Genomic DNA, 13,962 nt, shown 5'->3' on the forward strand with positions numbered 1-13,962 from the left:
CATTGTATGCCTTCAAGATTTCAGGAGCGAAGTCTTTGTGTGTTACTGCATAACCTGCAGCTGATGTTTTCATTGAACACAGGACTCAAACTGAGGACTGTGACCACCTTGAGATGGTAGGATATTTGATCCCTAGAGAGCTAAATGAAAGTAAGTACATGTACCTCAATACATGGAGCACATTCTTTGGGACGCCCCATGACTGCCTGACCTGAAGTTAATTCTCCCTAGGGTGAACACTTGTGTGTTTACAATTAAGGTTACATAAAAAAAAGTACTACTCACACATCATGCAGTACATATACACGTACAGTGTATTGTGTGCTGATGATGTGTTGCACATTACATTTGTATTTTATATTTCTTGGGTCTGTTCATTCCTCAGTACATATGTGTCACTGATGTTTGCTAGCCTTTCATAATTTTCAAGTTTTGGAATCATAAATCAATGTAAATATTATTGTCCCAATAAACTTGTAAATCAGACGTCCCTCCCAAAACCAAAATAGAATGTCAAAGCAAAACAAATTAATGGTTTGATATACTTATTACAAAATGTATGCCTTGACTGTTGTGAATTTTACTGTAAAACGGGGAATGTTTACATGCATTTTAATTTTGCAAATTTTTCAAGGGCCAAGATTCGCAAAATTAAAATGTACTTGGAAGTTCTTGTCTACACTATACGCATTGAATGTTAGAGGCAACTCGCGAAAATTTCATGCCGCGAAACAGGACGTCAGCGCCAATTCGCGAAAATTTAATATCGCGAAAATATTGTGTTTTACAATAGTTGAAGTTGAACAGCAATTAACCTGTTTGTTTCTCCCCCCCCCCTTGTATTTCTCAGTGTGTCTAGTCGCAAGTAGTCCTGCATCAGCCACACATGAATCTGTATGTCTTCAAACAAAATTCCTCTCAAAGTGTCATCAATTTTTTGCACATACAACTGCAATTTCAGATACTTCACTTGATTGAAATGAAGTTACAGGACCCAAAATTTATTGTTTTTAGAATCTTTATGGTAGTGTCTATTTTCTCTGGCCTGGCAGATGGACAAAACATTTTTCTTGAAATGTCACTAGAACCCAGAACAGAATAATTTCTTGTTTTGTTTTAATGTGGCTGTAAATTCAGTGGACTTTACCTGATTTTGGTCCAATTGTATCTGCTGCCATTGTTTTATTGCTCTCATGTGATGCTATATTTATCCTCTGAACATTTCAGTTAAATATCCTCCTAAGTCATGTTTACGTGTTCAAATATCTCTATTCTCAGCATTCATTTTTAATGTCATTCCCACAGCTTCACTATTTATCATCAAACTGTGTCCCCCCCCCCCTTCCCCTTCCTCTAAGTTGTACTTCCACCCCCACACCACCACAATGACTTTCAAATCTGAAACTATTCATCATGTTTTGTGATACTGCTCTAAGTGTAGAAGAACTGCATCCATCATACACTCATGTGGTATTTAGAGAATCCAGCTCGTGTGAAAATTCTATGCAGCACCCAGAGCTCAAAATGAAGGATTTGCATGCTTGTATGCTTTTTATTTTATTAGCTAACACAAAAACAGTTAGGCCAATAACTTGTACATCTGTAGCTCTCTCCTGATATTTTGGGGGTTTTGATTTTGTTGTTACTCTCTTATTCTAGGATATTTAATTATTTTTTTTTTTCAGTATAGAGCCACTTTGGGAATGTAGGCCTGATAGATGATGCTATCAAACTCACTGTTGTTTGATGCATTATTTCAACCTTTGGGACAAAGACGTACATATTTTCTGATAGCCATAAGGTATTGTTTAGGGTATCAGAGAGAAAAGTACCCTAAAACATGTCGTAATGCCATCCATGTAAGCTACATTTTCCATAATGTAGTCCTGTTCAGTTCTTCACTCAATCTGTACACTCTTTTTGTCAGCATATTTAAAACAAAAAAAAAGGTTTGTGAATGATGTTGTTTATTCCACAATGAAGCCAAAAATCTTTGGTATAAACATACAGCCCAGATGCTACAATTTCATCATCAACAAGTGATGATAGTGGGGGGGGGGGGGGGATTTATACATCCCTAGTGTACATGGCACTCTCCCTTTCTCTGTAGATATAGGCCTAATGTATTATTGTAAAATGAGGAATGTCCGTGTGCATTTTAATTTCTTGAATTTTGCAAGAGCTAAGATTCGTAAAATTAAAATGCATTATGAAAGTTCTTGTCGACACTATATGCATTGAATGTTAGAGGCAACTTGCAAAAATTTCATGGAATGAAAAAGGTCGTCGGCTCCAATTTGCAAAAATTTCATGCCAGGAGAAGATCTTGTTTTACAGTAGACCCTTTTACAGTCTCTGTGGATCTCTGTGGATCTTTGTGGAGTGGAGTAGAGTAAAGAGGAATGAATGCCGTATACTGAATATGAGATGTGGACATTGTTTGCTGCCACCGTCCTGCTGGAAAAGGAGGCATTTCCCCTCTGGTTCCTCTTCCTTCATCAATTCCCACCAAAGGGCATTCTGAATTATGCCCAGTTCTCTAGAGAAATCAGTCTCACAAAGGTCACACTTACCTTCTAAGTGCGACTCGCTTCTGAACAAAACTGACTTGGCACACAGGGCCAATAAGTTGGAACAATGTGTGAGTACTTTTCCCTCTGATGTGAGCGAACTGTGATTGTTATAGACAGAATCTGAAATCCTTCCACACTGCTCTGTAAGCAGCAATTTACCCAAAGCACACATTGTATTCAAAATTTGAGGCACCTGGAGTATGTTTTGAAGTCTATGAGATGCACAATTGCAAACTGTTTTTCCTGCCAAAACATTCATAATTCTATGTAAAAAGAACTTTGTGCAGCATGTCCAGCAGACTGGGCAGGGACAAAAAGTACCATTTCTACCATCAATTATGACTTATAAAATGGTAAAATAATTGGCAATAAAAGAAAGTAGAGCACTGGACCATCATAAGAAAATATCTTTTGACACAGTTATGTTTCCTGAGTGTCAACAAGTTTTCATTGAATTTATTTTAGGCATTTTTTTTTCTATTTGATTACAGTCCCAGTGATAACTAACAGATATACCTAAACACTCATTTTTAAGTAAAATGTAAAGAAAATTTGGCCAGCTGCTCTTAGAATATTCCCTTCACTCGTTAGTCTCCAGTTTGCTCTCGTTCTCTACAAAACTTTGTTGGGTGTTGCAAATTATAACTTCTTCCATTTTATACCATGAAACTATGAAAGTGACAAACGCAGAAAGATGTATTCAAATTCTGCTTTACCAGTACTAGTGTGAATACATTTGTATATACATGTACTATGTAAGTTTTTAAAAGCCAAGATACGAAATTTTATCCCCCTTCTCTCTCTCTCTCTCTCTCTCTCTCTCTCTCTGTCTTTGTACCATATGTGTAGAGTTGGAAAGCATGTACACTTTGTACTGTGTAGTTTTATTGGGAAGTCAAAGCCTTGTTGCGCATATATGGTAGTAAACAAGTTTATTAGTGCATATAATATGAGTAATGACGCTATGGGGCAAGGTCATTTGTGTGGGATAGAATGGTGAGAAATTGATCAAGTGATTTATGCTTCATCTGATGTGTCAAACAGAAGCCAGTAATGATTGGAAGTTGATTAATGTCCTTGTGACAGAGGTGTGCAAAAAATACACAGAATATGATCATTTGTGTGTGCGTGTGTGTGTGTGTTCACTGCTGTGGCCACAGACTTACTGTTTATTATGCTTTTTGTACGGCAGGTTCATATCACATTTATAACAGTACTAAGCATTACCACCATATGTCTACGTATTGTACATGTAGGTGTATTCACCTGCTGCCAGGCAACTGTAAGCTGTGCAAATATCATTAGTGTTGATGCAGCTTACACTGATCCGCTATCCATTCTGGCTAGAATGAGCAGGTGTACACATGTACACTCATACAATATGTTAATGTTTTATGCAAATGTAGGCAACACTTTTTAGTCTAACGTTAGAAGTCATGTAGCATACAAATATTATTAAGACGACAATCAAAAGTCTTTTACATGTGCCTTTTTTACATGTTTCAATAAAAACAGATCAGGACATATAGTGACCCGCTGCAACAAAAGGATCCGAAAGTCGGGGGAGGACAATTTTCTGAGAATCACATGACATTATTCCCTTACTCTTCCACTTTAATGTCATACATTTGTAACATGACTCATAAAAGTACTCGGTTGCGGAGATATCGATGATTTTATTAGCACATGTCGAGTGGTTTAGGAAATCAGCGTTTCGAGAAAACCGCCTTCAGAGTTTTCCTTCCAATGCTATCATGATCAAGGGGAAGCAAGACACACTAATTTTTTTAATTTGGTGGCCCGATGGGGCCACCAAAATCATCAATTTCAAATTTTGGGTGGCCCGAGAGAAAAATTTGGTGGCCCCCCAAAACAATAAAAAACATTAAAATTCCTCTTTTTTTTATGAGTCAAATATTTAAGTTTTATCATAGTAAGTATTGGAAGCTGGACATATCTACTCATAATTAAACCTCAACAAACTCGCAACACTCACTCTCAGGCACTCATGTAGTCCTTTTCATCCTTTTTATCGAGTTCTAGTTTGAAACGATGCTCTGACCGTCGTTTCGCTATATGTCGTTTCGTTAAACATCGTTTCGTTAGTCAGCGTTCAAACTTGTAAATTCATTGTATACAGTGTAGCTACATGTATACCATTTTGGTATAGCTATACCGTTCTAGTATAGATTTTTTGCGTCTGAATGCCCTGTTTGTCTTCCAGGGCCCCGTTGCAAGAAAGTTGCAATCAATTGCAAATAATTGCTAATTTTGAAACAACCATTCTGATTGGCTCAGGGTCTGCCCTATTAAGAAGACATGCATGCAACAATGATTTTGATTGGCCAGTGACGATCAGTTGCAAGTTGCGTTTAAACGCAAAGTTTCTAGCAACGGGGCCCAGGACTGATACACAGAAAGCCTAGGCCAGTTTGATTGATGTCAAACGTGTCATTTTCCCCTGACCAGCTTCAACATACATGCACACATAGTGTGTACTGTAAACGTGGAAATTTTCGCGGTGTTTATATTTTCGCGCATTTCGCGCAATCAGAAACTAGCGCAAAATTAAAGCACGTGAATATTTTTGCGTGCCACATGTTCCTGTGTGTGTTGTCTTGATTCTGCAGAATTAAAAACATGCGAAACTCTTCTTACCCGGCCAAGCGCGAAAAATGAGTCGCACAAAAATATCCACTTTTACAGTATCACTTCTCAGCTGCCAAGTCAAATGTAATACCAGACCAAGACAGCTCCATGTTTTACTCCATCATGTACAGTAGAGATCACCTGTGATGTCTTCGTTTTTCTTTCTTTTTTTTCTTCTTAAAGCTACAGTACAATGTGGATAACAAAGTCATCTGGAGAGAAACTGACCCATTTTTTTATTCTCCCAGGTTGAAAAGATACTCTGTACAGATGTAGTACAAGTATGATTCCATATGTTTGGCCTGCAAACAGATACATGCAGTATGCATTTAAGGTGAGAATGCCAACTAAAATGTACTATCAGAAGTGTATTTATAAGCATTTACAGTGTAAAATTATGATTGAATCATATTTTTGTATGAAGTGGTACCTTCCATTAGGAGGAATGGAATTTGCGTAGGCCCACTGTTTCATAGTACTTTCTCACATTTTATGCATTTTTTTTCCAATGGATATTACCGGTATCTAATTTACATAATTGATTTGGAAGGTCATGGAGTTTGATTCAAGGATGATTAGTGTACAATAGTATTCACCATACATGTATGTGCAGGTCTGACTGTGTGAAAATATATGCCGTACATGTACACTGTAAGTGTTTGAAACAGTGTTGGTGTTGAACAGCAGGATATGTCGCTTTCTGGTAGGGTTATAAAGTTCACAGTGGTGTTTGTGGAGTACCTACATGAAGCAGCATGTCTGATGTACAATGCTGTATTGTGCTATTAAAATACACTGCAGGAATTGTTTTGCCTTGCAGCCAACGATGGGGTTCCTTCCTCATCTAGGCTAACAGTAAATGAATGCCTTCTGAGGATGTATTCATGCCATACACAAAGGTCTCATGAGCCAAACATGAAATTGTATCCTGAATCCAGAAAGATCCCCCCAACTGATGTAGGCCTACATAGGGAAGTACTCACTAAAAAGATTACAATTGTTTTCTTGAACTTCAGTCTTCATCATGTGTTGTGGTGTGTTGGTCGTACAATCACTGTGTGTTTACTGAAGTCAGACTAAGCCATGACATATGGTGCTTTCATGAGATATGTTTTATGTCTATTCCTGGAAAGTGGATAAAACAGTGGATTAAGTGTCATCAGTCATACATAGAAAGTAAAGCTCCTTGAAAGGAGCCCATCTCTACTTTCTCTCTCTCTTTATTCTCTTTCTCTTTTCTCTCTCCCTTGGTGAAGAGATTTTTTCCTCCGTTCTCCATTGGAAACACACTTTGAGCAGGAGATGATATTGTTGTGGAAGTATCAGCTTTCTTGGGAACCCACCCAGGTCCAGGGATTGGGTAAAACTTGTCCTCAGCGACTCTTGAGAGTTTCCCACCATTAGCTGGGAGCTCTGAGTGCTGGCCATCAACCTTGAAATCAGAGATGATCCTTAAAGGTGGAATGCATCCATGAAAGGATGAAAAAAAAAATTAAACAAACTAGTTTTCATTCCTCCCCCATCAAATATTCATATCGTAAGGAAAATATTGTGCCCCAAATCCTTAAACTCATTGCATGGCAATATGACTGTACGTGTGGATATGTTTTTTAAGCAGGGGCCGTATTTTTGGCAGCGAGTATAAAATTAAACTTGCAAAGAAAATGTATTGCATTGAAAGGTTTACCAGACAGGTAAATACAGTGATGAGCTCTTTGATGTTATTGTGGTATCAGCAAAGAGGCAAAGAAAATAATGAATATTTGATGGGAAATAAGGATAAAATTTCCTAATGTTAGAGGAAATGAAATGAATAATTCAATTCCATGCACAAAATTATTCAGTAAGAGTGACCATAAAGGGGTCTACGCAGTATGACTATGATGCTTACTTAACTCAATCAGTTTCTACATTACTTATTTCATTATATCCGCTACCAATATATGGAAGCATTTTTTTTTTTTCAAACTTATAAAGTCACTGGGTGAACTTGAATCAAAACACATCAAACCCATACCGAAGGTAGAGGCTTTAAGGGCTAACACAGGACTTCAGTGCAGGTCTAGTCTGTACTTCTGTGGTATTCCTAGGGGATTCTAAAATGTATCAACGAGACTTATACCACCCCTTGAGTAAATATTGTTAAAGTTGACTTTACCCTCACTCATGATTGGAGTACCCATTAGAATGGCTCCCCTTGTTTTAAAGGAGGGGGAGAACAAAAATCTGTGACTTTATGGTATGCCGGTATATTAAAAATTCTGCAAAATACATTTACTTGTATGTCCACATACTGTGTTTTCCCTTGAGAATATGCTGCTTTGTCTGTGACATGACTTGCATGATTTGCAAGTTTACATCAGGTTTTATTTGTTTCTGAACCGAGTTGTTGATCAGGACAAGAATCCACCTTGTGTTTTTAATATTGACTGAATGGGAAATTCCATTACAGGTCACTGCACAATTGTGAATATCACCCTTAATTGCACAGAAAATTACAATGTTTTGACCCTTTTGCTCATTGCTTGATGAGTTTGGGAGCAGTAGATTTTATTTTGGTTCCTTCAGTACTCTAATAAGTAGAATTGAATGAGATGAATTGTATCACTACTTGTTTTCTAACATGTTGTTGTTATCATTTTGCTGTTATTTCTGTCATTGTTATTGATAGTATTTTCACCACTTTCCTCAGTAGTACACATCACAATCATGACTTTTGATGTTACATTGAATTCCTTTTCCTTTTTCAATGTAATTCCTACAGAATTGATGGGGTGTCTTTTGATTTTTTTTTTTGCATTTGATCTAAAGATGTTTCTGAAATTATTCCTCTTCATACTCATATTGTATGTTTACCTTTCCTTTCCCCTACACGTATACCAACAGTTGCAATGAACTGAATAATTGCTGAATTATAGTCTATTTTCTCTTTTCCTCCAATTTGTTTCATTACCTTATGAATGAGATATCCCCTCCCGTCCCTCTGTTGCATAGTAACTGTTGTCATGGTAATGTCCTTCAATAAATCAAGAGTGCTGTGGTCTCCAGTATGATGAGTAGGGAATCCATGCTGTAATAGTACAGGCATGTTTGTTATTGTTCTCCTCTGGTGGGAAGTGACTGGTGTTTGTTGTATTTCCTTCAGTGCTGCATGGTTCTGAATGACTGACTCTTGACTCGACGGCCTTTGACGGATATTTGCTAGTGCTAGAACAATGTGATGGACTGTTGTGATGGACTGATTGCATTGATGCTGTCTACATGTATTAGTAGGATATTTGTTTGTTTTTGCATACGTTATTACCCTGAATGTCTTTTGGACATGTCACAGGATTTGTTTGATGGTTTGTTTGTATCCAGGATTTGATTTGTTTACATTTGCTGAAGACTTCACATTTACTTGCCATTTTACAATTTTTTTTATTTTAGTAACTGTACCCTGTATTATATCAACCTCTTCAGTTATATTTCTGTTATTTTGCAATTCACTCTGACATGTACATCAACTACACCTCAGTTTTGTGCTTGTATATTGTGAGGAGTTTATGGATTTCAAAATGTTACCTCGGAGTGTTGGAGGCTTCAGTTTTTATCTGATATAGCCCCATCTTTTGACTACATTGTACATCATCTAATGGAGGGCCTCACCCCCCATGGACACCATCTTCACTTCTCGAAATTTGAAACATTTTATTCCAGTTGTAGAAGGATCTCACTCACCCAAACCTCCAGAACTCAATTCATGGAAATCTATAATTCCTTTTTTCCACCATTTTTTCTTTTCTTTTTAATTGTTCACTTTTATACCTGATTTGATGTGACAATTCTCATTCTAAAGCACCTTTTCTGTTAGCTACAGTAGGTTTCTCCCGCAAGCATATTGAGATGTTTACAAGCCATAAGACTTCGACCATCTTTTCTGTTTTTGTTCATCCTCTATTCATGCTCCCACGTCTATTGAACCCATTTCGCCCAGGGTTTGTGGCATACACTGATTTACATTATGTCCAAGAGTATGAGGCAAATCCATGGATGAGATTTTGGAGTCATCATGAATGAGGTTTTCTGGAGGTTTTCCTGAGGTTTTCGTGAGGTTTCCTTGAGGTTTGCAGGGCCACACTGGTGGATGTGCCATGATGCGCACATACATATAAGATGATCTTAGACAGTGATTATATACAGCCTCTCGGTAGATATCTGTCTTGGGTTGAATTGCTGGTGCATGGATCTCATTGCCAATAAAGATGCAGAAGGAATGCACCCTCTTTACATTTCAGCATTATCACCTTCTGGCCGTGTAGAGATACAGGGATGATAGAACAAGCATATCAGTATGAATGTAAACAAGAGAAAATCTAAAGTCAACGTCTTGTGGGTGAGTCAACACTCCAAATATGTCCCAATGGCTCTCAGAGTTCATATTAGATTATGGCTGAGTTTAATTTGTTGTAAAGCTGTAATTGAGTTTAAATATTTCATGCCAATTTGCAGGAAAAAAGGGAGGACTGAGGGCGAGCCAGGGCTATAACAGCCAGTCTTCACTGTCAGCTGACTGTGAGAGCATCACTGCCAGTGAGGTACTGCGAAGGAGACAGCAACGCAAGGACTTCAACAAGCGACACACGCTGGTTGGCATTGAGAATGCAGAGGACCTAGAGAACTTACAATTTTCACCACAGGTGGGTCTATGCAAGATTTATGCAGTAAAGTGGATTTCTAAAAGCTATTCATCCTTATAATGTACTGTCACATACCATACAGCATGGACTTAATTAGAAATCTCATTAAATGATAACATAGAGTAGGCAGTCTCCGGCAGTGTATATTGCTGAGAGTTGAAGCGGGTCTATACAGGCTGTATATCATCTTAACATAGAGATAAACTTCACATACATTTCCATGTTTGATAGTCTGTTTATGTTAGATACACATGTAGGCCTATATCACCTCACAACCTTTGTAGGCCTACACATACATGTACCAATGTATGACTTGCTTCAGTGATTTAAGATGAATTAGCCCACTAAATTCTCAGTAGATTTGATACTATACGGTGAAAACCTGTGCAGTGCCTTTGTGTGTCTGCTTGCCCCCCTCCCCCCCCCCTTTTATGTAGTGATATGTTGAATGAAACCTCCTTTAAGTTGTAAACTCTTTATAAAGATGAAATTGCACACATGAATAATATGCATGCATACAGTTTAAGAGGAGGAAACAAGGGTACAACCTGTAGATATCTCAGATCCCTGTAAATTTTAAATTAAGTTTAATGTCTTAATACTGGCTTGTATTACTGATGAGAGATTTAACTTCTCTTCCACTACTAGCTGATATGATCACAGTTCTGTTTTATGGTAAATTGCAGCTATTGTGTTTGACATTATCATGCGGTGATATTGCACATTCTGCACTCAGTGACATTTCTGGGTCTTGCCGTCAAATAATTAGTGCGTCTGTGCATTACTACTCAATAAGTCTATGGTACCAGTAGACTCAGCAGGGCAGAACACTGTCAATGCACATGAAGACATGGTGCATTATTCACTGTACTACGCTCCAATGACTTGCGTCAAGCTACGTTGGATCCGCTCAAACATAATCCCCTGAATTGTTCGTAAACAATGGTAAATGAAGAGAGCGTTTGGTGGTTTTCTATGTAGGGATCTAACAAGGCCAAAATACACAGTGCAAACCTACGTTGATAATCAAGGTGCAAAGAAGAATGTGGAATATAAAGAGATTTTGGTAATATCCATCATTGTTTATTCCACCCCTTATAAATGTGAGATTTCATGTAAATCAAGATGTATTTTGAGTGGACCATTTAGTGATAATTTGAATGGGACTTACATGTAGGCCTATTAGAGTAGGCCTATATTCACATATTACAATTCATTAATCCTGTTTTCTTCAAGCATTGTTTCTCAGAGACACTTCAAAGTGATAATACATAGTTATTGTACAACAATATCATGTGTGTTTATAGGTCTTTTTAATTTTCTAACACATATTTGAAGATCATAAATGCAATATTTACTGTAGTTGAAAAGATGACTACTTGAGTACATGTTTGAAAACTTGTCAGTATTTGCACAATCCTTGAGTTTTGATTCTTAGAGCTCACAAAGTGTGCTGCATATGTTCCAATGTTGTTACGTCTGCATCATGTGGTATCACTACACTGAGTCGGCCTATAACAACTGAGACATGACACCTACAAATGTACAAACATTTCTGGAGTGATAGGGGTATTTTTGTTGTTACATACAGTGTAAGAGTATTTTGTTTGGCTATATGAATGATGACCTTTTTATACAGATTAATTTACTAGGGATAGAATAGTACAAGGCCACCTGAAGGCAGTCTGATATTTTGCTAGTACAGTGATTGTGTGTATAATGCCCACAATTTTGGTCATGTGACCCAAGGAAAATGTTAAAAGAGAATACCGGTAATAAAAACATTCTGTGATTATTTTTTTTTTCAAAAGCTACCAACTTGAAATAGGGATGTTGGACATGCAGTGATGATGGAAACTGGTTTGGTGTGAAAAAAAAAATTGTTATTTGTGAGTAGCAAATAACTGGTAATAATTTGAACATATGTTACTGGCATTTTACTGGCATGAACTTCTCCAGCACACCATTGTAAATGCCCTCTGTCTCTTGATACAAGAGCAAACTTCAATGTCATTTTTTGTTTTCTTTTGTGGTTGCTACCAGACTGATTCCCAGTTAGCTGCTAGGAGATATATTACAATTCTCAGAAATATCAACCAAGGTTGGCTTTTATTGCATATAAAAAGAAGTGCATAAGTCACAGCAGGGAATGTGCTTGTACGTAGGTTGATGACCTGGCGTTACATTCCATTCATATTATTTGTGGAACATTCTGTTTGAGGAACTCCAGTGATTTATCACAGGGCTGACTGGAAGATCAGGCAGAGAAAACTAAAGTAATTTAACAACATTGCAATATTCCTAAAAACCAGGGAGCAGTTTTACACCCCCCCCCCCAAAAAAAAAAAAAACAAACAAACAAAAAAAAACAACAATACTGGTTAAAGATTAGGTTTGGGGTTAGAGTTTGAGTTTGAGTTACATTGTAGGTTTAGGTTAAGGTTCAGGATTCAGGATTAGGATTAGGGTCAGGGGAAGGGTCTGAGGTAATTGCTCCGGGGGCAATTGCCCTAGGCCCATATGAGCCATACATGTAGTGCCAGTCTGATCATCATGTCTACAAAGGGCCAATCCCAGGTAGAGTTTAGCAGCAAATATGTATTCACAAAACATTTATTGGAGTTTGCTTTTGTATATAGACAAGAAGACATCATGAAGACTAGCCATACACAAATTAAAAAAGAAGAAGAATAAAAGCACACATTTCAAAAGACTTATTTTCAAATAAAAGAAATAGAATGAAGAAATCCCACCATAATAGAGAATAACTGTGTAGGTTGGCTGAGGTATAATTCAACTATATATTTTTTTCTAGGTTTTATGTGCATTCACATCAGTTACGTGACTTAATGCAATTCTGAACAAAGCAATTTTAAAGTCCAAAGTCAATACTTGCACTCACAATGCATTCTTTCATATAAGCCGTCAAAATAAAAAGTGAAACCTTGCGATATGTTTGTGAGGTGCTCCTTGTGAAAACTTTTTATGCTGCAAAGTTCATGGGATGTGGAAGGCCTGCCAAATGTAGAGCTGCCCTGTTTGTTGATGTTGCTGACTCTCCTTGTTTGTCTTCGTTCAGCAGTAAAAGTTTTGACATTCAGCGTCAAATGTCATACTTTTATAATCCCTCATCCCAAGTTGGTGGGTTTTTTTTATGTGAAATCAGGGTTCCACATCACTTCTCTTTCATCTCTTCTGTCTGATCTCAGACTACCTCATCAGGGAAAGTAAAAGAAAGTCCAGTCATAATGGACTACCTGAAGAAGAAATACCCTGAACATGCTGAAAGGATTGATGGAAGGACCTCAGGGGTAAGTTTTCTTTTCATCCTCTCCATCCATCAAGCAATCTATCTGATTTTATTCTTCTATCCATCCAAGTATATATTTACACATAAAACGTAATTTAAACCTTATATATCTCTTCTGTCATCTTTTCCTAATGTATCAATTTGCCATCGTCTCACTGGTTTATTAATGTATTGAACAGGTTGAATCTACTTATCTATCTGATCATTACCATTTTTGTATTCATCTGTTTATCTGTCTATCTACCTATCTTTCTATCTATCCATCCTTTATTTGTCATCTATCTGTTTATTAGTCTACAATGTATTTGTCTGTTTGTCTCTCATTAAAAGTAAAACCTGTTGTTTCATGCATCTCAAATCTACTTTCCTTTAAAAATATTGCCAATGAGTTGTCCAAATCATTGAGCCCCTTCACACTGGAAATATTTACCAGACTAACCAGTGTATTCATCAGCATTGTGATCAGGACTTAGCAGTGTATTCATGTGATCAGGATGATACAAACCTGTTTGTCTGCTTGCCTAGGTTGACAAAAATGTATTTCACAAATGTCTAATAGGTACTTATGAATTGAATTAATGTAATTGATCAATTGCCCAAATGCTGATTGGGGCAAGTGGGAGGAATATCTTGTGTAATGACCTTCTGTTACTGCATGCAAACTGAGCAAGGAGTCTGTGGTGTTATAGGTCAAAGCATGACATCTTTTTTTAAGCCTCATGTAATAATATCCATGGGTGCTTATGAAGTA

The 13,962-nt window shown here is 37.3% G+C and overlaps 1 protein-coding gene across 1 annotated transcript in view; it reads left to right on the forward strand.

Moving 5' to 3' along the window:
- Positions 1–13,962, forward strand: part of LOC139733915 (uncharacterized) — a 142,022-nt gene that overhangs the window by 71,553 nt on the left and 56,507 nt on the right. Inside the window, exons 2-3 of the mRNA XM_071644728.1 lie at positions 9,714–9,901; positions 13,111–13,212. Coding sequence (XP_071500829.1) covers positions 9,714–9,901; positions 13,111–13,212 — 290 coding nt within the window. The remainder of the gene's footprint in view (positions 1–9,713; positions 9,902–13,110; positions 13,213–13,962) is intronic.

This window comes from Diadema antillarum, unplaced genomic scaffold (genome assembly GCF_040938485.1).
Source record: "Diadema antillarum isolate AM-2024a unplaced genomic scaffold, OU_Dant_1.0 seq00000503_RagTag, whole genome shotgun sequence".
NCBI lineage: Eukaryota > Metazoa > Echinodermata > Echinoidea > Diadematoida > Diadematidae > Diadema > Diadema antillarum.